Below are 25,777 nucleotides of genomic sequence, written 5' to 3' on the forward strand. Positions count from 1 at the left end.
TGGAATACTGGGGTGCTGATTTCTGTTGTTTTCAGGACAATCTCATTAAAGTACTTCTTGTTTTGTCTTGAGCTTAAAGTATTGAATAATATTTGACTTGTTCATTTAATCTTGATATTTAAAAATAGTTCAAGCTTTGCTATGTTAATCTTCCTAACTTAATAGCATCCTTGCTTTTATTAAAGTAGAGAATGGACTTATTAGCTAGTTTCATTTATTATTTTCTTATTTCAGCAATATATTATGTTGCATGACATGGTAGCAGCTCACAGTACTGTGAGAGTTTCAGTTTGCCGATTAAACGAAGGTAAGTAAGTACTTCAGATGATGATTAGAAACATAAACCTTTTTGGTTTAACAAATTTAAATGAGTTAATGACTCATTAAACACTAATATGTGAAGGAAGCCCAGTGTGTTTATCCATAGACATGTATTTCGTAGGAAATGAAAACCTGTTTGGGTTTGTACTCAGATTTATTGAATTTATCCACTTAGTAAAATTGTGTTTTTCTACGGTTTAACATAGATATTGATGACATTAGGCTCTAGGGATGCAGTAGTTACTAAGAAGGACATAGTCCTTGCCATAATCAAAACCTTTAAGGTAGCTGGGAAGGTAGATGATAAATGTGAAACCATCCAGTGAGACAAATGCTGTGATGGGAAGAGGTAAAAAAAAAACAACAATTTTGATACATATATGTAAGAGAGCTTATTTAGAGAGCTTATTTATGTATGTGTCTAAGGATGTCAACTGTGGTCAGTATTTCTTTTTTCTTCCTTTCTTCCTTTTTTCTTTCTGTCTTTTTTTAAATGTAGGAGTACTGCTATTTATTCAGCCATTGATTAAGCTGATTGAATTGGGCATGAACTCCACATTACTTTTTTTTTTTCTCCAGAATGTTAATTTTATTTTATAATTATTATTCCCCCCCCTTTTTTTTTTTTTTTTTTGCTTTTTGGGTCACACCCGGCGATGCACAGGGGGTTACTCCTGGTTCTACACTCAGGAATTACTCCTGGCGGTGTTCAGGGGACCATATGGGATGCTGGGATTCGAACCCGGTTCAGCCGCTTGCAAGGCGAATGCCCTACTCTCTGTGCTATCGCTCCAGCACCCCCCCTTTTTAATTGATGTGTGGTTAGTATTTTTAAGTGGCGGAATTGACCAGGTTAGAGTTAGGTAAGAAGGTATTATGATGGGGATACAAGAGGGGTCAAAGTGCCCAAGGACTTGGAGATTTAGAGAGAAGTTGGTTATTTAATAACTAGAAGATACTCTGTAGCAGACACAGCAAGTCAGTGATTAACCTTTCAGGGCAAGGTTAAGAATTTGGATTCATTCCAAAAGGCTATGGAAAGTACTATATTCAAATGTTAGTACAGTTTCACTCAGTAAGTCGTTTTTTTTCCCTGGGTACTGGCCACTTGCTGACAGTATCTGACTTTCATAGTATTTAATTTGTGTTAAAATGCATCTCTTTGTTTGGTCAGAGGGGACGTAATATCACCTGTGTGTAGTCTTACTACGACTAATGAGCTGACACACTTGAATGCCATGCATTCTTAGCCTAGCAATTATAACTTCATTTGTTGAAGCTCTTCATTTATTGGGGGGGGGGGGGGTGGAGAGATATTACAGTGGGTAAGGCATTTGCCTTCATGCAGCTGAATCGGGTTCAGTCCCTGGAATCCCATATGGTCCCCCCAAGCACCACTAGGAGTGATTCCTGAGTTCAGAGCCAGGAGTAACCCCTGAGCATTGCTTTGTATGGCCCAAAAACTAAAAGAAAGAAACTCTTCATTTATTACTTTTCTTTAATTCCATCATTATTGCTACCTACATTTTTTTGGTATGCTTGTTTTTTGGGTTTAGAGTCACATCTGACAGTGCTGAGGAACTATTCCTGGGAGTAACCCTGTCTCTGCTTGGGGGATGGGGATTTGAATCTGGGTCAACTGCATGCAGGGCAAAGCCCCTTACCTTTTGTACTGTCTCTATGGCCCTGTTTTTAAAATATTTTTAACTTTGAGATTAAAATTAGGTCAATTGGCTGAATACGTACTTTGCATGCAGGCAACCTGGTTTCCATCCTTGGCACCACATATCTCCCAAGCACTGCCAAAGAGAGGACCCCCAGCACCCAACCACTTGAATACCACTGGGTGTCACTCATACGCCCATAATCTCCCTCCCCCTTTTCCTGCCCCAGCTTCCCTTCAGAATTTGCACTGTAGCACTGTTGTCCCATTGTTCATCAGTTTGTTCAAGCAGGCACCAGTAACTTCTCCATTGTGAGACTTGTTACTGTTTTTGGCTTCAGAATTTTTTTTTTTAAAAAAAGTTGGATCAGTGGATTATTTTTTGGGGGGGGTGTCACACCCCACAATGTTCAGGGGTTACTCCTGGCTCTGCACTCAGGAATTACCCCTGGCGGTGCTTAGGGGACCATATGGGATGCTGGGAATTCGAACCCGGGTCGGCCACACTCGAGGCAAATGCGCTACCTGCTGTGCCATTGCTCCAGCCTTGAGGGATCGTGGATTTTTGACCTGGATAGTTTTTATTTTTATTCCAAACTAAAGAACATTGTTTTCAGATTTTTCTTTCTTTACATCCAGAAACAGAGGAGATCTTTTCAACCGACCTTGTGCCAGGAGATATCATGGTGATTCCATTAAATGGGACAGTCATGCCTTGTGATGCAGTGCTTATCAACGGTACTTGCATTGTAAATGAAAGCATGTTAACAGGTAAACTAAACCCAATGAATAAATACCAGAATGAGTCATTTATAATGTGTTAAATGCTTTTCAAGATACCACAAAATTATTGATGCTATTTCTGTACTTCTTCAGTCTTGAATGTCCTGATCTTGATACTAAATGTTTATTTTTTTTTTCCTGAGGGGACAAAATTCTGCATAGCCTTAACATGAAATTACTCTACAGATGTTTACAAAGTCTCTTACCCTAGCTGGTTACTCTTGAGATGGGAAATATTGTAAAGTATGGGAAGAGCAAGAACAAGGTCTTTGCTCACAGGGAATATAGCTTATTTGTTTTCCTCTTTGATGTATTAAAAAGTAGAAATGAAGTTTTCATATTTTTCTTAAACTGGGAAGAAGTACACAAACTTGTGAGTTGATTTTGGAGATCTACAATCGAAAGGCAATAATTTGTAAATAAACTTATATTTACTTTATAAGTGAATTTTTCTTCATAATTGTTACAATCAGTTTCATGAGGAAGAGATTTATTTTTATGTAATACATTTCCAGACTGTTACAAAAATTGTTTTAAAATTAACTCACAAATATTCACAGTCCCCATACCACTACCATTTGATGCCTTGAATCAAAATGCCTGAATCTTACAGAGAATTAATACCTAGTACTAAGAATTTTTCTATTGGTTATTATTTGAGAGAACTCCCACACTACTTACTCTTTTCTCTCCCTTGCCCCCATGACTTCTGTATGAGTGTTTGCTTATGTGTATGTGTGTAGGTTGTAGTGTTGGTTTTTTTTTCTTTTTATATCTCTGTTTGAAGATGTGGTTGAAGTTTCAGAGTGATTTCTGGGTTTACTAATTTGGGATAAAAGAACAGGTATGAGAGCTGTGGCAACTACCTGGTTTTATTTGTAATTTTACACAATCTTTTCCAAATGATTACCTCTGAGTCACAAATCACTTTGAGCTCTCTGTGAAACAACTATGATAACTACACTACAGAAACATCCTTAATAGTGTGGGAGACAAGAGTTTATATTTTGGGTAAGAAAGGTGGCAGATACAAGCCTAATTAATTAGGGCACATTATTCACATTTGAGAACTCTAACTGTTGTCAATAGCAAGATCACATTTAGGATAGTTAACAACTTAAGTGCTGCGGTTTGGTATTGATGTCTGTGCTTTAACTTGCACTTTTTTTTTTTTAAAGGAGAAAGTGTTCCAGTGACAAAGACTAATTTGCCAAACCCTTCAGTGGACATAAAAGGAACAGGAGATGAATTCTATAGTCCAGAAATACATAAACGGCACACTTTGTTTTGTGGGACTACTGTTATTCAGACTCGTTTCTACACTGGAGAACTTGTCAAAGCCATTGTAGTTAGAACAGGTAGAAAACTTTTAATCTCTTTGTATCATTTATTATAGTTGGTTTTGGCTGAGTATTTAAAAAGAAGTATTTTTGATATAGTTGGCATTTAAAACTTTTTTTTAAATCAAATCAAAGTGAGATACATGGTTACAAAATGGTTCATGATTGTGTTTCACTCATACAGTGTTCCAACACCCATCCCCTCACCAGTGCACATTTCCCACTGCCAATGTTCCCAGTTTGCCTCCCACCACCAACCCCTTACCCCCAACTTGCCTATGGCAGGCATTTTTCTTCTCTCCCTCCCTCCCTTTCTTCCTCTCCCCATCTCTCTCTACTGCCCTCATTCTCTCCCTCCCTCCCTCTTTCATTCCCTCTCTCCTTCTCTCTGTCCGTCTCTCCCTCCCCCTTTTGGGCATTACCATTAGATAGCATTTCCTCTCCCCTCCCCTCCCCTCCTCCTCTCCTTCCCTTTTCTATTCTTTCCTTTCCTTTTTTTCCCTTTTTATTTTTATTGAATCACCATGAGATAGTTACAAGCTTTCATGTTTGAGTTACAGTCCTACAATGATCAAACACCCATCACTCCAACAGTGCACATTCCCCACCACATGTCCCCAGTATACCCCCCCTTTCCCACCCTCCTCCTGCCTCCATGGCAGACAATTTCCCCCATACTCTCTCTACTTTGGGGCATTATGGTTTGCAATACAGATACTGAGAGGTTATCATGTTTGGTCCTTTATCTACTTTCAGCACTCTAGATGGCATTTTCTTACTAAATTATTTTCTCAAAAAAATTTTTTAAAGGATTTAGTACTTCCAAAGGACAGCTCGTCCGTTCCATATTATATCCCAAGCCAACAGATTTTAAGCTCTACAGAGATGCCTACTTGTTTCTACTATGTCTTGTGGCAGTGGCTGGTATTGGGTTTATCTATACTATTATCAACAGCATTTTACATGAGGTATGTATAAGAGACTATTTATACTGCTTTTAAGAGATGGGGGTATAGCTTAATGGTAGAGTGTTTGCTTTGCATAGGCAAGGTCCTGACTTTGATCCCTAGCACACACACACAAAAAAAGGTAAGACCAGTAGCCATTGTATTAGAAAGTAAGGATATATCAAACATACCAGTTATGCAGAAAATTTTTTGGGTCGCATTGGTTTTGTTGTCTTTAACTGTTGCACTATTGCTCTGGCCCTTAGTGTCTTACTTGTTTTCTTATCACTTAAAAAGCAAGGGGTGGCTGATCTAAAACTTTTTTTCCCTGTTTTATTAAGCCATTCCTCCTCTTTGTTCTTATTGTGATGACCAGGATTTTCCCCCCCTCATTTGCTGAGGATCACAAATCACTGTATCACTGCCATCCCATTGCTGATCGATTTGCTCGAGCGGGCACCAGTAATGTCTCCATTGTGAGACTTGTTGTTACTGTTTTTGGCATATCGAATACGCCACGGGTAGTTTGCCAGGCTCTGCCGTGCAGGCGAGATACTCGGTAGCTTGCCGGGCTCTCCGAGAGGGACAGAAGAATCAAACCCGGGTCAACCGCTGTGCTATTGCTCCAGCCAAGGATCACAAATGGCATTACAGATATGATTACACACAGTATGTGGTGCAGAGTGGGAGACATCAAACTCATGTCTGAAATCTGGAAGGCAGGCACTCTACCATTAAGGCATCACTACACCCTGTTTTCTCTTTTTAACATGGGTTATATGGGACACTTCATTGCTTGTAATTATTTTTAGTTAGTGTAAATATGCTTTTAAGGGACATATCAAATCTCTCTCACTCTTGCTCTTTCTCATTTGTTGTGTCTGGGGATCAAATCCAAATCCACGTCCTCACAATTTTTTTCTTTAGAGTCCTCTGGAAACTGACATGTATTACTTGTAGTATGAGTCAGCATCTAACAAATGATTGTTGGACTTCAAAATGTGTGTTTCGTGTAGTATTTCTTTAATAATGATATTTTGAGGACTAAAGGGAGAAATTTATGAATGTTTATAGATTTTACAGATTTTTCACTGGAAACCGCATTAGATCAGTATCTATTGTGGAGAGTTTGACACATATTTGGCTAATTGCAGGTAGAAGTTGGATCAATAATTATTGAGTCTCTTGATATCATTACAATTACTGTGCCACCTGCGCTTCCTGCTGCAATGACTGCTGGCATTGTATATGCCCAGAGAAGACTGAAAAAAGTTGGTATATTTTGTATCAGTCCTCAGAGGATAAATATCTGCGGACAGCTGAATCTTGTTTGCTTTGACAAGGTTGGTTCAGTTTCATAATCATTCTCCAACACTACTTTGTAACTGTACTCTTGAAATACTTAGATTTAATGGTTGTCTTACTCATTATCAGCTAATTTACACTTATTTTTTTTTTATGTTGCACTTTAAAATTTGACATAGGCATCTTTTTTTTAATACTTTGACTATTATTTATTTGCTAAGTCTGCAATTCATATTCAGAATTGTGCCTTGCAATAGTGGGAAGGAGATCTTTCATATATGTAACAGAATAGTTTCCACTCAGACATATTGATTGAGCTTTATTGGCAGATACATATGTTTAGTGTTGATATCCTTACTGAATGTGTCTCAGAATAATGCAGATCATTGATTTTATGGTTTCGTATGAAAATAAGTTTTGTATCTGTGTGAAACATACCTTGCTCTTACAAAAGGTTATTATTTCCTCAGCTGAAATTAGGTTTTCTAATGTTTTTTTTTTTGAGAATTGAACCTTTACCTAAAATCCTCCCATCAAACTTTTATAGTTAACTGACATGAAAATTTGGTTATTGGGCGATGGTTATTGAAGAGATAGTATAGCGGGTTGGGGGCTTACCTGCCACACAGTCAACTTGGGCTCAATCTCCAGTACCTCATAGGGTCCTCTGAACCCCGCCTGGAGTGATCCTTGAAGGCAGAGTCAGGAGATAGCTTGGAACACCACTGAATGTGCCCCATAAAGCAAAAACGTGTGTGTGTGTGTGTGTGTGTGTGTGTGTGTGTGCGCGCATCTTTATTATTAAGGAGAAAAAAATGGACATATATATTACATATATTGACATACAGCACTGTCACTGTCGTCCTGTTGTTCATCGATTCGCTCGAGTGGGCACCAGTAACGTCTCCATTCTGAGACTTATTACTATTTTTGGCATATAAGGTACATTTATATTATATGTATCTGTTCAAAAAACTTAAGTTTCTCTGTTAAAAGAAAATGTTGAACATTTCTAAGCCTAAACAAAAGGGGAAAGGTACAAATAAGGCCTTAACTCATTATCTAGCTCTAACAGGTATGACTATTTGCCATTCTGTGTCCACGCCCCCACCTCCCTAGCCAAGTCAGGAACCACTCTATCAGTGTGGCTTTTAGAATTGTCTTATGCGTTTGGTTACACCAGGGATTGAGTTTTTTGTGTGTGGCCTCACACTTGCCCTGGGCTTTTGAAGTTACTGAGTAATCTTTTTTGCTGGGGATTGCAGAGTTGTCTGGATTACCATAGCACGTGTAGAGACATTGGGGTTTGAGCTCAAGGCCTTATGCTTACCAGGCAAACACTTTAAGGCGTTGAACCAGCATCTGGACCTCTCTCATCTCATTTTCTGAAAGTGCAGCATATTTTATCCATACACTTCAGTATTGAGTATGGATCTCTAGATGTTCTTTTTTAAAACAAAAAATATTTTTTAATTGAGTCACTGTGAATTACAGAGTCAAAGATATTTGTGATTGAGTTTCAGGCATGCAATATTCCAACATCAGTCCCTTCACCAGTGTCTGCTACTCTCCATCAATGTCCCTAGTTCCCCCCTCCCCCACCCAACCAATCTCTGGCAGGCACAGTTCTCCTCTTAATTGTCCAAGTGTTCCCTTCCCGAACTTAACTCCTGTCTCAGTTGCAAGTCTCCTACTGAAGATCAGTTCATCTGTTCTTTTTTTTGGTGGGGGAGGGGGGGTGGGTGAGTAAGGTTATCCACACCTTGCGGTGCTCAGCGGTTACTCCTGGCTCTGTGCTCAAGGATCATTTTTGTTAGCGCTTGGGGGCAACTAGATGGGGTGCTGGGTTAGCTGCATGTAAAGCAAATGCCCTATCCTCTGCACTACTGCTCCACCATCCCAGCTTTTCAAAATTTTGAGCATTTGATACTTCCTTCCCCTTAGGAAGTTTCCTTATATACCACATATTAAAGAGATGAGCTGTTCCTGTCCCTCTGTCTGATCTCATTCAGCATGGCACTCTCTAGACTCTAGATTTTTTTTTAAATTTTTGATTTTGGACCACTGGCTTGATGCTCAGTGCTCACTCCCCATCTGCATTGCTCAGGAGACCAGGTGGTGCCGGTATCAAACTCAGGGCATCTGCATGCAAATCAGCTCTCAACCCATTAACTGTCTTGCCAGCCCCTAGGAGATTTTTTTTTTAAATTATCACTGCTTAATTACTTTTTAAAAAAATGAACAATTCCTTAACATCCAGTTCATAGTCATTTTCCTACCTTTCTCAAAATCTCTCTTATTATAAATATTACTTTTTCCATCAGAATTTGAATAAGATGTTTGGTTTTTTTTTTTTTTTTCCTTCTTGGATTTCACCTGGCAATGCACAGGGATTACTCCTGGCTATGCATTCAGGAATTACCCCTGGCGGTGCTCAGGGGACCATATGGGATGCTGGGAATCGAACCCGGGTCGGCCATGTGCAAGGCAAATGCCCTACCCGCTGTGCTATCACTCCAGCCCCTGAAAAAGGATTTTACTGAATAAGGATTTTACAGTTACTCTATCATAGTTGCTTTTATTTACCTTTTCCCTCCGGTACTTTATTGAATATGCTAGGTCATTATGTCCTGGGTTTGGTTGATCTCTCCTCCTGATACCATTTAATTAATTCTTCTTCCCCTTAATGCTCCCCATTCCCTGCTTACTCCCTCCATAGAATCCTTTGTTAGTTGATAGGTTGGTTGTGTATTGTTCAGTTGCTTGTGAACTGCAGTTCTACACATGGGCCCCTCCAGCCTTTCTTAGGGCTATAAGGAACTTTAGTTAGTATATAAAAACTTCCTTAGTACTATAAGGAACGTTCTGGGCCTCCTTCCTTACTCTGGCCTTGAAGTCATTCATCATCCGGTGTGCAGAGATGTTGTTTGCTTTTTACAGCTGTATAGTAGTTTTATATGTGTCCGTAACACAGCTTTTTGTGATTTTTGTTTTGCAAGGCATTGTCCATGCTTACATGTGGTTTGTTTTTTTCTCAGACTGGAACGCTTACAGAAGATGGCTTAGATCTTTGGGGAATTCAACGAGTGGAAAATACACGGTAAATGTTAGCCTGACTTGATCCTTTTTGTTAAATATTAATATGAAACTTTCAAACATAAAGCAGTGTGATAGACAGCTAAATTCCCCATTCAGTATTAAACCGCTTACATTTTTTCTTACATCCTTTTGTAAAAATCTAAAAATACGCTGATTTGCTACAGTATCTCTCTCTGTTCTTTCCACCATTGTGTGATTGTGTTCTGCTACCTTTGAATGTTTTTAAATATTTATTATACATCTAGAAATAAGATCCATCTTGAACATACATGACTTTATGTAGGATGATTTTGCTGCCCTTTGGCCCCCTTTCTTGGGGGAGAGGACAGGAGTTGACCACACCTATTATTGCTCTAGGGTTAGCTCCCAGTGGTACACTAGCGATCGAGCCCTGGCTTCCAACAGCATGCAAAAGGAGAAGCACTCAGCTTATCATTTGGGTGGGATTTTTTTCTTTGGTGGGGTGGCATACCCAGCAGTGCTTAGGGCCTATTTGTTAGATGTCTATATTTTTGTCAGATAGATGCATGTAACATAGTATTCATTGTAACTTTATTTGGATTTTCCTTATTACTTGTAAAGCTGAACATATTTCCCCATATTTGGAAAGATGATCTTTTCACATTTTTTAAGCATTTTGGTATCATACCAGCGATGCTCAGGGGTTATTCCTGGCTCTGCGCTCAGGAATTACTCCTGGCGGTGTTCGGGGGACCATATGGAAGGCTGGGAATCAAAGCCAGGTTGGACGCGTGCAAGGCAAATGCCCTACCCGCTGTGCTATCTTCCAGCCCCAAATCTTTTATCTTGTTAGGACTCTTCTGTATTTTCTGGAAGGTTATCTTCCTAAGAAAGATTATCTATCAGCTTTTTTCTCATCTTTTTACTCTCTTTGTGTGTATAAACTATTGATATGTAGAGTTCTGTTACACCGTAGACTTCCAGAGCCACACCTGGCACCGCTGGAAATGGGGGGTGTGATGGGTGATGTTGGGGTTTGATCTCAGTTCCTATATATACAAGGCATGAAAGACTGCCTGCAGAACTATCTCCTTGGCTCCCAGTTGTGTTACAGTTTTGTTTTTAAAGTTAACTCATCAGGATCTGTAATACTAATGTTTTAGACATACACTCATCACCTGGTGCCCCTGTCTCTCCACTCCCCGATACTGTCCTCAGGCCCTTCTTATCCTGTCCTCTGCCCTCTCTCCTCTCTCCTCTCTCCTCCATGGGAGACAGTTCTGTAGGCAGAACCTCAGGGATTGTTTTCTTGGTCTTCTTTTTGTTTTTTGTTTTGTTTCTGGGTCATATCTGGCTCAGGGGTCACCCCTGGTGGGCTTGGGGTATGTGGAATAGGGATCATACCTCAATTGGCCCTGTGCAAGGGGGTCATCTACCCCCTGTACTGTTGCTTCAGCCCTCAGAGTTTGTTTTCATTGACTACAGTTTATTCCCTTCTGTTCTTTTTCCCATATGAGTGAGATTATTTGGTATTTGTCATTTTTCCTCTCAGCTGCATTTAGCATAATAGTTAATGCAAGTTGCAGTGAAATGCAAGATTTCATCTTAAACAGCTGAGTAGTATTCCATTCTGTATATATGCCACCATTTCTTTATCTCCTCATCTGTTGCTGGGCATTTGGCTTTTTTCCCAGATCTTGGTTATTACAAATAGTGTTGCAGTGAATAAAGGTGTGCGCATAAATTACTGAATTAATGTTTTTGTGTTATGTTTAGTTTTCTTTTGCCTGAAGAAAATGTGTGCAATGAGATGTTGGTAAAGTCCCAGTTTGTTGCTTGTATGGCTACTTGTCATTCACTCACAAAAATTGGAGGAGTGCTCTCTGGTGATCCACTTGATTTGAAAATGTTTGAAGCCATTGGATGGGTAAGTTTAATATTTTAAAGAACAGTAACTTTAAGAAAATATACTGAAAATTACTTTGCAAAATTGTCTCTGCTGGTTGTTTTAATAGCTCATAAACTATGTAATTTCTAAAGATAATTCACTGGAGAAATACTTGTGTACAAAAATTAAGATGACTGACTTAAAACTCCCTTATTAGAAGATGGCTTTCTCATGTCCCTTCTTGATTTATGTTTATAAAAAGAATCAATTACCAGAAACTTGGATGGTAGCATGTGTCAGTAGCTTGGTCTTTAGTAGTTCAAAATAAAAAGTGAATACTCATGTATCTTAGTGTTGTTCTGATCCCATCTATTTCCTGTGTGTGTACTACCCCCCTTTTTTTTTACTTTATTTTTGTTTTGTTGCCATTGACAATTTCAGTTTCTAAGTGCCTGTTTTTATTCTCTACTCGTCACTTTCACAGTTACTTTTATATATGATATGTTTTATATATACACATATATATAAATAGTTTTCAAAGTCAGATTCTATCTTCTGCATTTTCTCTATCTCCACCACTCTGCCTTCTGCCTTACTATACTTAAAATCTTCATCACGCATTTGGTTTTTGTTCTATAACTTGATGGTAATTTCAGAGTGAAGGTCTGATAATGATAATCCTGAGTAGCTACAGGAAGGTTTTCTTGATTTTTGAGGATATGCTACTACTGGTTTGGTGCTTGGGTAGTTGTTCCCAGCCATGCTTGGGTGGGGGCATGTGGTCCAGGGATTGGAACTGGATCTAGCCCATTGAGCTATTTCTCTAGGCCCTGCTAAAGAACATATAGATAAACACAATATTTTTTTTTCCAATATTTTTTTATTCTTGTCTACATATATGTTAGTCTGTTTTCTTGAAGAGTCTTACCTGAATGGGAAGGCTGGCAAGACAAAGAGGACACTTGTGTGTTGGGGCAGGTGGAAGTCTCATCAGAAGGTACTCTTTAGATTCAAAGGAATAGAATCAGATTTTAGGTTACATTCCTTACCCACTCCCACAGTGTTTGCACAAGCAGAGTTTTACTTTGGAATGCTAACTTGCATTTGCTGTGCTTCCTCTCAGAAAAGTAATTCATCTCAAGGGACTCTGATTTCGATGTTTGCTCAGTTCTCTACTCAAGCTGAGAGAAATGTACCTACCTCTTCTGTCTGTCCTTTTGGTATTTATTCTGGTCCATTGTTTCCATCAATACCTTATCCACCAATATGCTTCAGTTTGTCTTTTCTATATATATTTGTAATTCCTCCCTGCTTGCTTTCTCTTTATTTACTTTTACAGGTTTATTACTAATATTTCATTAATACTTTGAAAGGGAGGGAGATGATTGAGTGGGTAAGTGCTCTTACATCTTCTGAAAGTTTCCAGTAAACGCTTATTAAATGTTCGTTCCCAAAGGGTGTCCACCTCACAGAACAAAGCAGATAGGACTGATTTCTTCATTTTTGATACCCTCTAAAGCTTTTTGTGAACTGAATAGATTCTCAGTAGATTTAGTTTTCTGTGTGTGGATTATTAAAAAATAGGTAAATTATAATCTCGTGTTGTTAATAACAAGTATCGGATATTTTCAATAGCGATTCTACTGTTATTTAGTGGGATTGATCTAAGATACATCCTAATTTCAGAGATGTTAAAGTGTATTTTAGTTCTATAAAGTTATATGGTTCCTCTGTTATTTTCCCATTGGTTAGTTCTTCCAGTTACAGTGTCAAATTAATTACTTATTGTGTCTCATTTAGGTATCCAAACTCTTGTTCCTGATTTTTTTTTTTTTTTTTGGAGCTGGGCAAAAAGTTTTTTTAGAATCAGTTATTCCTATTCCCTCTTCTTTCCTTTTGTGGTTGTTATTGTTGCAGTGACTGGGGATTGCACACATGCTTGTTTGTTGTTCTTGCAGATTTAGGTGTGATGTTGTCTAAGGGTCATACAATGAGATCAGGCTGCAATGTTTGTTCAGTTGGTGGGGTGTTCACCAAGTTTTGCATTCCTTTCCTTGCTGGGCCTTGCACTTTTGGTTGAGACAGACAAGTTATGGTTGTGAGGTCACTGTGGTACGTATGCTTGCCACACTTTATAACTATGGGGTTTGCATATCGTTTTCATTGTGCTTGTTGGGGTTTGGCTTCCTGTCAGTAGTGCTCAAAAGCACCTGGCTGTGATTTGGTATGTACTTTACTATTCAGAAGAATTGTTGGGATCATGCTTGGTGCACATGTGGGACATGGGATTTGAACTTGTGATCATGCAATTGAGAGGCAGGGGGCCCTAAGCCCCTGTACTACTCTAGGCTCCCACAAAGTGCATTAAAAATAAAATTTAAAGAGATAAGGTAGAAGTATTTAGTTAGAGGTGTTATGACTAAAACATTTAACTTTGATCTTTTGACTTCTGTGCTTCCTCTGGTTCTGCTGCCTCTGCTTGAGCTATGCTCACTTCAAGAATCCTACTGTTAGCAGACAGCTATCCCTGGATGGTAGATTGAAACTTTTGGGTGCTTGAAAACTTTAAGAATCCTCCCTTGTTAGCATACAGAAATCCTTGGATGGTAGACTGAAACTTTTTGGAACTCTTAAGAACTTTTTGGGTTTTTTTGTTGGGGGGCGCGGAGGCAGGGGGAGGTGGGGCAATAGTTCTAAACCCAGTGGACATTCCTCTATTTTTTTTTCCTGTACTTTTAACTTCCATCTCTTCTCTCCCATTGAATTTGCTAAAGTTTAGCTTTATTTTTTGTTTTCTGTACGTTAATGATCAGCAGCGCTTATTTGTTTCTTGGATACTAATTTTCTACTTCACTGAAAATAGCTATGACATTTCATTTAAAGCTAAAACTGTTAATTGAATTTTATGAAGCATTGTATTCAATATATTTCTTTCAGATTCTGGAAGAAGCAACTGAAGAGGAAACTGCACTTCATAATCGAATTATGCCCACTGTGGTTCGGCCTCCAAAACAACTGCTTCCTGAATCTGCACCTGCAGGAAACCAAGAAATGGTGAGAAATCCTTTTAAACTAGTTAATACTGTTACTCTCATTTAATCCATGTTTGAAACTTTGCCAAAAGATGAAATCACGTGACTTGACTTCTGTGCATATGCATTTGAATGTGTTTATTGGAAACTCTAATCAGGTGTATTGTAGCAATACTTGAGAGCATGATCATTCTCAACACCATTGCTTTCTGTTGTTGTTTTTTTTTTTACCTCAAAATTATTTTAAAAAATTCTCTTGGAAATACTTGTTAATAATCCCTGATTAATGTTTCACTAATCTTTTGGTGAGTTCTTCTAGACAGATTAGTTTTCACTTGTAGCTGACTGGTCTCCAAAAAGCTTTTCCATAAAACAACCATCTCACAAGTGTCTTTCAACAGTAATACTTTTTTTCTTTGCAAATGTGTATAATTATTTTTAAATTAAGGTATAATAGACATTTAACTTACGTACATACTTTCTGTTTATAGAGCATCTTAGCCCTTTGTGATTATAAACTTTCTTGTGATTAAAAAACTTTCTTTTAAATTACATCTTTATAAAATTTCATAATATGTGAGATACTTCATTCCAGTGAGTTCCCCTTCATTAATTTAGCACTTAATGTGTTAATAGTTTGGTGCCAGAGCAATAGTACAGAGGGCTGGGCACTTGCCTTGCCTGTGGCTGACCCAAGTTTGATCCCTGACATTCCATGAGGTTCCCTCAGCACTGCCAGAATTAGTTTCTGATGACAGAGCCAGGAGTAACCCCTGAACATCACTCCCCCAAACCAAAATTTTAAAAATGTTAATAGTTCTAGGAAAAACTTTTTTTTGGAGGGGGGGCTAGGAAAAATTTTGAGGTAGAGCAAAATCTTGAAATATGACTTCGAAGTTCTTACCTTTTTCCAAGTAATGTATTTGTAGTTTTGAACATGAGTATGTTAATGAACTTTAATCTGTACTTTTCTTTCTGTTCTATTTTTAGGAGCTATTTGAACTTCCGGTAAGTGAAGAATGATGTTTTCTGTTACTAAGTATTTATTTGTTTTAATTCTTAAAAAATAATGCTTTTGCATCTTTTGAAATTATATAGGCTATTTATGAGATCGGAATTGTTCGCCAGTTCCCATTTTCTTCTGCTTTGCAACGTATGAGTGTGGTTGCAAGGGTGCTAGGGGATAAGAAAATGGATGCATACATGAAAGGCGCTCCTGAGGTTGTTGCCAGTCTCTGTAAACCCGAAACAGGTGAGAAACAGCTAGGTTTGGGATACAATTCTGGTGTTTGTGTACAGGCTTATATTATCAATTCCAACAGTGACATTCATTTTTTTCTTTTTGAAAAGTTCCTGTTGATTTTGAAAAGGTTTTAGAGGATTACACTAAACAGGGCTTCCGTGTGATTGCTCTTGCACACAGAAAATTGGAGTCAAAACTGACATGGCACAAAGTACAGAACATTAGCAGGTAAGGATGACTGACTAGTTTGCTGTTTCTCAGTAGTACATCCTTTTTAGGTTTGTATAAACCTAATTTCTATGTAGTTGTATAGTTATTTATTGAATTTGAGCAACATGTGCAATGTAGTGTAAGTATGGCTCTTAGGAACTCTGTCTGTTTCATTCAGTAAATGTTACCTAGTGTCTACCATGTGATGTGTGAGCTGTGTTCAGGAATTGCAATTTTGGTTAATCAGTGCACTTGGTTGCTTTGTTTGCTGGTGGTGTCACACAGTCGTGATGTCCTCTCTGGTTCTCCATCTGCCTCCTGCCGTTGGATCAGTGCAGGGACTTGATCCCACTCTTTCCTCTGATTTGTTTTCCTCCAAAGAGGGCTTTGCAACATTCAGTTCTGTTCACAATCCAGTCTGAAACTTTTATAAAAATGCCCTATTAACTGTGTGGAGGAATTCACAAATACTAATGTACATAATGTAATTGGGGAAATGACAACATATAAGTTAGCAGATAAGTATTTTAAAAAGACAGGAAGGTAACTAAAGAACCCTCCATTTCTTTGGAAACAATGAGATAAAATCAGTGAAACATTACTTTTAAGGTTGGCAAAATTGAAAAGATTGATAATATCTTTATGGGCTTTATGGGAAGGATTGAAAATTTGAACTCTTCTGTACTATTACAAACTTGTAAAGAATATTATTAGTACTCATAACAATTTAAATTTGGTTATATAGTTTAACTCAACCAAGCATAGGATTTCAACCTAAACATGTGTACAAGTTTAAATAGTGAAAACAACATAAGTACCATGAGTGGATGAATGGTTAAATATATTGCTGATTTTGACATACAGTTAATACCACTGTTAATTGTTATAGGCAAATTAAATGAAAAAGCTAGAACAATATTTTTAGTACACATTTTTTTAAGTGTGAATGAAAATAGATTGGATAGACAACTAATAGGAAGAACTACATTATTTGGGAGATGTTATCTTAGCGTGAACTAAAAAACAGCTGATACATCAAGCGGTTAGATGCTTATGCATGGTTGGGCACCACAAATGTAAAATAGGAGATGCTAATTTCTATGAAAGGGGCATTCTTTCTCCAGAGCTTCATCATCCTCCTGGCAGTGCTTGGGGGACCATATAGGACACTGAGAATTGAGCCAGGGTCAGTCACATGCAGAGCAAATACTTTAACCTCTGTGCCATCTCTCGCCCAACAAATCATTCTTGAATATTCAGACATCCTTACTTGCCCTAGAATTGACTATCCTTCTGACCCTCTTGTCAACTTATCTCTCTCTACTCCTTTTCTTCGTCATGCTTCAACTGAAACCTCCACATTTCCATTCTAAGTGGTGGAACAGGTTTTGACATTTCTCTTAGTGCTTAAACCTTTATTCTTGAGTATTGCACTATTCATCAGAAGATAAGATTTCAAGGACATAACATTCGAAGGGAAGTTAGGAAATTAGTTGCAAGTAATATCACTAGCAATATTATTTGCATTGACTATGTCTTTACCACTCATTGTAACTAATTTTCAGAGACATTTAGGTCTTACAGTTATTTATTTCATGCACCTTTGTGCGTGATTTTTTGGTATAGAAAAACTTCTTGGTAATTCCAGCTCTGAAATTCTGGTCCCTCCTTTGTCCAATATGGGAAACTTTTTAAATTTTTTTTTGCGATGCTGTTTTCTTGGGATTGTTAAAAAGAATGCCACTGTCACTGAAGAGATTTCATCTCTACATTGTTTTGACATATGTATTGTTGCATGCTTCTCTTTGCTTGCTTATATGTTTTCTCACAGGAACACCATGAGAGCAATATGCCTTTTATCTCTTCTCCAAATTACCAGCATATTTCTTGGTACATAGTAGATATTCAAGGAACAGCCCCACCTTTCTCAATATTTTGAGTATGTTAAGTGGGATCGGTGAGGAATAATTTACTATGCTGATTTTTTTTGTGGATAGGATACAAAAAAATACTCCTCAATGCTGGTAGTGTTTAGTGCTTTACAAACACAAATTTGAAGATGATCCTTATATTCCCATGTATCAATTAGTAATATTTACTTCCAAATATTTGAGAGTAATTTTCCAGACTCAATTTTTGAGCAGTGGAAGCTATAAACTTAAATGCATTTATTGTTTAGTCAGCATATAAAGTGTTTATTATATTATTTATGGATTTTAATTGCTTTGTCACTATGTAGCATTCTTGTCACTAAATTATTGTACTAAAATTTCTTTTTCTGCAGAGATACCATTGAAAATAATATGGATTTTATGGGATTAATTATAATGCAGAACAAATTAAAGCAAGAAACCCCTGCAGTACTTGAAGATTTGCATAAAGCCAACATTCGTACTGTCATGGTCACAGGTTAGACTTTTTAAAAGGATAAAGAAAAAATTGAACAGTAGTTCAAATTATATAACATTAAGGAATTATCAGTTAGTTATTAAAGGGATAGCTTAGTGGGTCCTTCCTAGGTTGCCCTGTTCCAGCTTTGAATATTTTTCAAAGTTATTTGATCTAGCAAACTCTATTTATGGAAATATAATAAAACAGTATAAGGCATACTATAAATTTTTAATTTTTCTCCTTTTTCTTACTGGTTTAATATTTTTTTTGTGGTACTTACTATACCATGCCTTTTAGTCATTTGTAGGTTTGCTTTCTCTACTAGAATACATGATTCTTGAGGTGTGACTATATTTACTAGTGGGTATTTTCTACAATTCTTAGAACTGTGCTAGATGCCTAGAAATGATTTTTTTGGATTATATTTTTATAATAGTACATTTGTTACTGCTTGGATGCATAATAGTGAAACTAGCTTTTGGGGATTAACTTTTGGCTTTGATTTTTTTTCCACCTACATGATTCTCTTAGTATTAAAAATTACCGTTAATATGCTAGATATTAGATAATTTCCTTATTGTGGCTGTATCAGATTATATCAGCTCTACATTTATTTTCCTTAGAAAATAGATTTAAGATACTTTCTACTTTGTGGCCCTTATATATTCAGTAAGATTTATATTAAAAAGGCCTGTGTAGAGTATGTTTTAGACTCTCGGATTCATCCAGCAGCATGCTTGCTACCGTATAACTCAAGTAATGAGGCCTATTAGCATTCCAGCAAGTCTTCATTCTAATGACTTCTTCAAAGTGCTTTCCATCTGTGTTTCTTTCCCATCTTTTTCTCTCACAACTGTATCCTAAGCAGGTCTGTCTGGTCAAAGTCAGTCAGTCATCCAGGGAAATAGTATGAGGAATTGGGGCAGAAAGTAACTTACCTATTAGTGCCGGTAGCGTTGGGTTTCTCAGACCTTTGCCTGCATCTTCTATAAGTTTATATATTTTCTCTAGATACTATCTTTGCAATTTTTCTTTCCTTCTCATTACTGAGAAGTTGTCTGTCTTGCTTTGCTTCACACCTCCTAAAGATGTTTTCTAGTTATGTGCTTCTCATTTGTGTAATCTTATTCCCCACTCTCCTTTTTCCAATGATACTGCCTTAGTATTCTTATATAAATCACCAGTCACTCCTGGTTTATTTATTTCAAGGAATACTTACTATAAACCTGTTTTGTATGTGGCACTATGGCATGAGTTGAGTGTGTACAACTAGTACGTGAATTGATTGAGAACGTGCTCTATTTGGGGGGATGATTTGGCCATACCCGGTTGTGCTTAGGGCTTATTCCTGGTTCTATGACTGGGATCACTCTTAGTGGTGCTCAAATACCATATGTGGTACCAAACTGGGGTCAGCAAAGTGCTAGGCAAGTGCCTAACCTTCTGTACTGTCTCCCTCACCCCAGAAATGTACATTTTAAAATGACGGGTGACAATAACTGTAGCACATCTGTGTGCTTGAATTTATTTCTTGAGGTTTACTCTGATGAATATATTCTGATCTCTCTCTCTCTCTTTTTTTTTTTTTTTTTTTTTTTGCTTTTTGGGTCACACCCGGCGATGCTCAGGGGTTACTCCTGGCTCTGCACTCAGGAATTACCCCTGGCGGTGCTCAGGGGACCATATGGGATGCTGGGAATCGAACCCGGGTCGGCCGCGTGCAAGGCAAATGCCCTACCCGATGTGCTATCACTCCAGCCCCTGATGTCGTTATTTTTACACTGAAAGCAGGGACCATATATTATCTTCATTTTGCCCAGCTTAGTCAAAAGAACTGTTGTAGGTTCTTAATAAGAACGTGTTACTGTGTGCATTCTTGTTTTCACTTTAATTTGAGTGTATTTTCAATGTTTTGAAAATTAGGTGACAACATGTTGACTGCTGTCTCTGTGGCCAGAGACTGTGGGATGATACTACCTCAAGATAAAGTTATTATTGCTGAAGCATTACCTCCAAAGGATGGAAAAGTTGCCAAGATAAATTGGCATTATGCAGACACCCTAGCACAGATCAATAATTCATCAGCAATTGACTCAGAGGTAAAGATAAATTTTCTTCTTGGAAGCTTGCTAAACAGTATAAAGGGATGTCTAAAACAAAATAAGGAAAGTAAAAGAAGACACACGGGGATTTTGATTCATTTGGACTGGGGTAGTTCCTGTACCTTCAATTAATTTTGATATGTAGCCAAAATTGAGAAGCACAGTTTTAAAATTTAAGAGTCCCATTTACCCTGTTTTAAAAGTAGTAATGATATAAATAGTTCAGAATAGTGGAACATTTCCAATTGGTATTTAGTCTTAAGTTTTATTTTTTTCAGGGGGAGAGGGTGGAGTCTGTCAAGCAGTTCTTAGGGAGCCTGGAGCCTCTCAGCAATTCTCAGCCAGTTGGCCTGGTGGTTCAATGCCTGGACCTGAGAGTATGCTGTTGCTTGAACCCTACTCTTTCCAGGATTACCACCTGGGGCCACCCTGGTGATGCTCCAGGTGTTCCAGTACTAGACCCTGCTATACTTTTATTTATTTATTTATTTTTGGGTCACACCCGGCGATGCACAGGGGTCACTCCTGGCTCATGCATTCAGGAATTACCCTTGGCGGTACTCAGGGGACCATATGGGATGCTGGGATTCGAACCTGGGTCGGCCGCGTGCAAGGCAAACGCCCCACCCGCTGTGCTATCACTCCAGCCCCTAGAGCCTGCAATACTTGGGGGACCATGTGAATGGTCTGGATGTTGTCATCATGAACTGGAGTTGTCATCATGCAAAGTATAAACCTTAACCCTTGTACTTTAACGCTGGCCCCTCAACTTTCTTTGGTTTTTGTTTTGGGGCTACATCCTGCTGTGCTTAGCACTTAGTCCTGGCTCTGTGCTCAGGGATCATTACTCATGGTGGTGCTCAGGGAACCATATATGATGTTAGTGATTGAACAGGGGTTGGCCAAATTAAGACAGGTAACCTCTCCGCTCCCAAGTAGCTGGTTTTTTTTCTTCCCCAAAATAAAGTTACAGATTGACATTGAATTCTTCTTTTTTGTCAGTGTATGTTAAAACTTTCAGTGTCTGAAATGGCAAAGGAAATAAACTTTTTGTTTGTTTTGGGGCTGTAGCTGGGTTTACTCAGGAATTTCCCTAATCTACTTTTCTTAGAACAGACTGTTGTGTTATAAGACAATAATCTAGGTCATTTGACTCTACTCCTGGCTCAATTCAGGGATTATTCCTGACAGTGCTTGAAGGGCCATATGATTTCACATGTACATTCACAGCTAGAACTGTAAACCTTGTGCACTCTCTATTTTGTTTATTTTGGGGGAAGGGTTGCACTGCACTAGCTGCTGCTCAGGGGCTTACTCCTTGCTCTGCACTCAGGAAATAATCTTGGTGGTGCCTGATGGACCATATGGGCTGCTGGGGATCAAACCCAGTTGATACATGCAAGGGAGGTTCCCTACCTGCTGTACTAGTCATCTGGCTCTCTGACCACATAATTTACAGAGAATGGTATTACTTAACATTTAATTGGACTGTCTAAATATTGTTGTGAATGTCTTATACACAGGGTATTCCAGTTAAATTTGTCCATGATAGCTTAGAGGATCTTCAGGTGACACGCTATCATTTTGCAATGAATGGAAAATCATTTTCTGTGATACTGGAACATTTTCAAGATCTTGTTCCTAAGGTTAGTAATTCGTTCTTATGTATATTTTAATTACATACATTGTTAACTGTATTTTAAAGAAATTCATTGTTTTTTTCAGTTGATGTTGCATGGCACAGTATTTGCTCGTATGGCCCCTGACCAGAAGACACAATTAGTAGAAGCATTGCAAAATGTAGAGTAAGTATAGCTGTTTTACAGCTTTTTAAAAAATAAATTATGATTTTGGCAGTGAAACTTTGTAGATGACATATGATTTTATATAATATATATTCCAGAAATACCTTTCCTGGAGATGCATTATTTTCCAGCATAGTATTTAGTCTATAATTGTTCTCCTTTCCCTGCCCCCCACACACACTTTATTTAAATACCGGTTAACAGAGCCAGTTTACAATCATTTTCATGATTTGTTAGAGGCATTTAGTATTCCAACAGCAGTGCCACTCATCTGTAATGTTGATGGTAGTATTAAGTGCCCTAGACTTATGCTCAATTTTCCTGGTTGCGATATCCACAATTATGTTTCTAGTAATACACATGTAGAGTTCGTTCACTCATTTTGTGGTGGAAGTGAGTGTATGTATTTAGTGTGTATTTACATTTACTGTCTCTCAAATTTTGGGGGAGAAGTTAGGACCACACCCAGTAGTGGTCAAGAGCGACCTCTGGCAGTGCTGGGGGCATCATGTGGTGCTGGCAATTGAACCTAGGTTGACAGCATGCACGGCAGGTGTCTACCTCCTGTATGGTTTCAGGGTCTGTCTATGAACTTTTATAATAAAAGGAAAACTTTTTTGGATAACCTGTGGGAAATATAATAAAGACAATATCCTCTCCCATATCCATTGATCTCGATCTCTTCAAACAGATGAGAAAAGAATGCGTATGACAGACTGTTTTGTTATAAGACAGTAATCTAGGTCATTTGACTATTTGCAAAGCAAACATTGTAATCATTGGGAATACTGGTGTGTTAGCACTTCATAATGCTTATTGGAGAAATCTTATGTTAATATCTCTGTATTGGAGGAAATTATTAAATATCTTAATACGTATTCTGTTTCTTAGTTACTTTGTTGGGATGTGCGGTGATGGAGCAAATGATTGTGGTGTAAGTATATTTTTTGTAATTTGTACTTTATCTACCCTAAGTTACATGCGAAAGACCTAAACATTTTTCTTTTTCAAACCATTAGGCTTTGAAGAGGGCACATGGAGGCATTTCCTTATCAGAGCTCGAGGCTTCAGTGGCATCTCCCTTTACCTCTAAAACACCTAGTATTTCCTGTGTGCCAAATCTCATCAGGTAGTATAAATTGAAAATTGTTACATCTCTTTGTGGCTTGCTCTAATTTGGATATAATAAATAATATGTAGGACTGTCATCCCGTTCATCGATTTGCTCGAGTGTGCACCAGTAACGTCTCCATTGTGAGACTTGTCACTGTTTTTGGCATATCCAGTATGCCACGGGCAGCTTGCCAGGCTCTTGCCGTGTGGGCGGGATACTCTAGGTAGCTTGCCGGGCTCTCCAAGAGGGATGGAGGAATCGAACCCGGGTCGGCTGCATGCAGGGCAAATGCCCTACCGGCTGTGCTAAATATTGAGTTTTATTTTTATATTTTTATAGTATATTTTATCTTAAATTTCATCTCTAGTTGATACTATTATTCATTGCTTGGTGAAAATTCCTTTTGTTTATCTGTTGAATATTGATGGTTATTTGCTGTTGTGGTTTGGAATAGTTTTAAAAAATCTTTACACACCAACATTTGTTTTCACAGGGAAGGCCGTGCTGCTTTAATGACTTCCTTCTGTGTATTTAAATTTATGGCACTGTACAGCATTATACAGTACTTCAGTGTTACTCTACTGTATTCCGTGAGTACTGATATTGCTTACAGAAATGGCAGTTAGTGTTAAACATTTACATCGAATTGCCAGTATTTGTTCGATTTTGAGTGCAGCTATTAATTTTAAATTTATACAGGTGGCATCTTTATAAACTTTTGTAGGAGCAGATTGAAAATTTAAATAATGTGAAATAACATTTTCTTTAAGGCCAACAACTGTGGCTGAAAGCTTTTTTGACTAAAAGATGATTTTGCTCCCTCTTTTTTTTTGCTTTACCACAGCTTAGATATTTTTCTTAAGTAACCTGAAAATACCAAGCTGTGACATATATCAGAATCTGCAGTTTAAGTTTGGTACACATTTATAGGAAAGCGCCAGAGTGAGCGAAGATGTTCTGGCAATAGTGTAGGATTTTAAATATTTGGACAGTATAAAATTGTGTCCATTGTTCCCTCTTCAGATTTTATAGTGGCAATGCTCCAACTTTTTGTCCAATGCTCATTGGTGATGTCCTAAGGAGTCTTTGTGAAGTCTATCCCATCCCCCTCTTAATATTTGTACGAAGCATTGGGAAGGTGAGGTATTAGACATTGAAGTAAAATCAAGAGGGTTCTTTTTCTTTTTCCTTTTTTTTTTTAAGATGCTGGAGCAATAGTACAGCAGGTAGGGTGTTTGCCTTGCATGTGGCCAACTCAGGTTCAATTCCTGGTATCCCATGTGGTCCCCTGAGCACCTCCAGGATAAAACCCTGAGCCTCAGTTATGACCCCCCCCCCCGACTTTTTTTTAAACCTTAAATGTTAAGACCTTTGAATATTATAAGTAGAAGTTTGTATTTTAAAAATAAACTTAAGAACTTGGCAGTTGTAGAAGGACAAGGAGGCTGATAGAGAGTTGGGTGAAGAAAGGGAGAGGGACACTTGAGTTTTCTCTAGGCTCACTTCAGAGGCAAATATATTTCATTTTTAAACAGATCCAAGAGTTATTTTGGAATTGTCATTACTGGGGCAACTTGTAAAGTTGGAGAAATATATTGACATGTGTTATAAAAATTAATTATTAAATTTTGCAGATCTTAAGTAACCTGGGAGACTTCCAGTTTCTCTTCATTGATCTGGCAATCATTTTGGTAGTGGTATTTACAAGTAAGTATTTTTACTTTATTTTTTAAGAGCATATGAAACTTGATGTAAATTATTAAAGTTGGATAAATTTATACCAACAACTGCAGCACAGTTACCTTTGTAACTGTTCTGTGAATGTTTTTCATTAGCACTTTATATTTTGCTCTGCTTCTTTCAGTTTTGTTCTTTTTTCCTAAAATATTTGAAGGTGATTTTGTGTTAATATGTCCCTTTATCCTGAATATTTTATTATGTATTCTCTAAAAACAATATTCTTATATTACTAAACACTGTTCTAGAAATCAGGAAATTTATTATAGTACTATTATTCCACAGCCGTAACTCAATTTTTTTTTTATCTTAGTTATCCTATCAGTGTTCTTTATTCTTTGTGTTCCCTAGCTTAGGAACCAGTTCAGGTTCACACATTTAATTTTGTTACATCTTTTAAAATTTTCTCTAAAATAGCATGCCAGCCTTTTGGGGAGAGTCTTCATTGACCTTTATGAATGAATAGGGCAGTTATATTGACTTGTCAGTAGTGCTTTATTAAATATAGGCTATAAATTCTTGTCTGGACTATCAGAAGTAGTACTATATCTTTAAAGCTACGTCATATTAGGAGAGAATGAAATTTAGCTTTTCTGTTTTGGTTTTGGGGCCACACCCATCGGTACTCAGGCTTATTCCTGGCTCTGTGCTCAGGGATCACTCGTGGTGGTACTTAGGGGGACCTTATGGGGTGATCAAACTCAGGTCAGGTGTTATGCAGGGGCAGGCACCTTACATGCTGTACTGTCTCTAGCTTCCAGTCTTGGTATCTGTGAACATATCTTATTACCAAAGAAAAAATTGAAACTAGATGGTGGATTAAATTGAAATTAAAA

General features: G+C 37.8%; 1 protein-coding gene across 2 annotated transcripts in view; it reads left to right on the forward strand.

Annotated features, from left to right (window-relative positions):
* The window catches only part of ATP13A3 (ATPase 13A3), a 71,118-nt gene that overhangs the window by 26,109 nt on the left and 19,232 nt on the right, over positions 1-25,777 (forward strand). For both annotated transcript variants that reach the window (XM_055127018.1, XM_055127019.1), the window contains exons 10-28: positions 235-307; positions 2,624-2,755; positions 3,946-4,125; positions 4,918-5,075; positions 6,209-6,397; positions 9,398-9,459; positions 11,196-11,346; positions 14,245-14,361; positions 15,330-15,347; positions 15,438-15,591; positions 15,690-15,810; positions 18,077-18,201; positions 20,107-20,282; positions 21,809-21,931; positions 22,011-22,090; positions 22,982-23,024; positions 23,110-23,219; positions 23,698-23,794; positions 24,839-24,911. In XM_055127018.1, the coding sequence (XP_054982993.1) occupies positions 235-307; positions 2,624-2,755; positions 3,946-4,125; positions 4,918-5,075; positions 6,209-6,397; positions 9,398-9,459; positions 11,196-11,346; positions 14,245-14,361; positions 15,330-15,347; positions 15,438-15,591; positions 15,690-15,810; positions 18,077-18,201; positions 20,107-20,282; positions 21,809-21,931; positions 22,011-22,090; positions 22,982-23,024; positions 23,110-23,219; positions 23,698-23,794; positions 24,839-24,911 (2,182 nt within the window). The remainder of the gene's footprint in view (positions 1-234; positions 308-2,623; positions 2,756-3,945; positions 4,126-4,917; positions 5,076-6,208; positions 6,398-9,397; positions 9,460-11,195; positions 11,347-14,244; positions 14,362-15,329; positions 15,348-15,437; positions 15,592-15,689; positions 15,811-18,076; positions 18,202-20,106; positions 20,283-21,808; positions 21,932-22,010; positions 22,091-22,981; positions 23,025-23,109; positions 23,220-23,697; positions 23,795-24,838; positions 24,912-25,777) is intronic.

The sequence above is a fragment of the Sorex araneus genome, chromosome 2 (genome assembly GCF_027595985.1).
Source record: "Sorex araneus isolate mSorAra2 chromosome 2, mSorAra2.pri, whole genome shotgun sequence".
Taxonomy (NCBI): domain Eukaryota; kingdom Metazoa; phylum Chordata; class Mammalia; order Eulipotyphla; family Soricidae; genus Sorex; species Sorex araneus.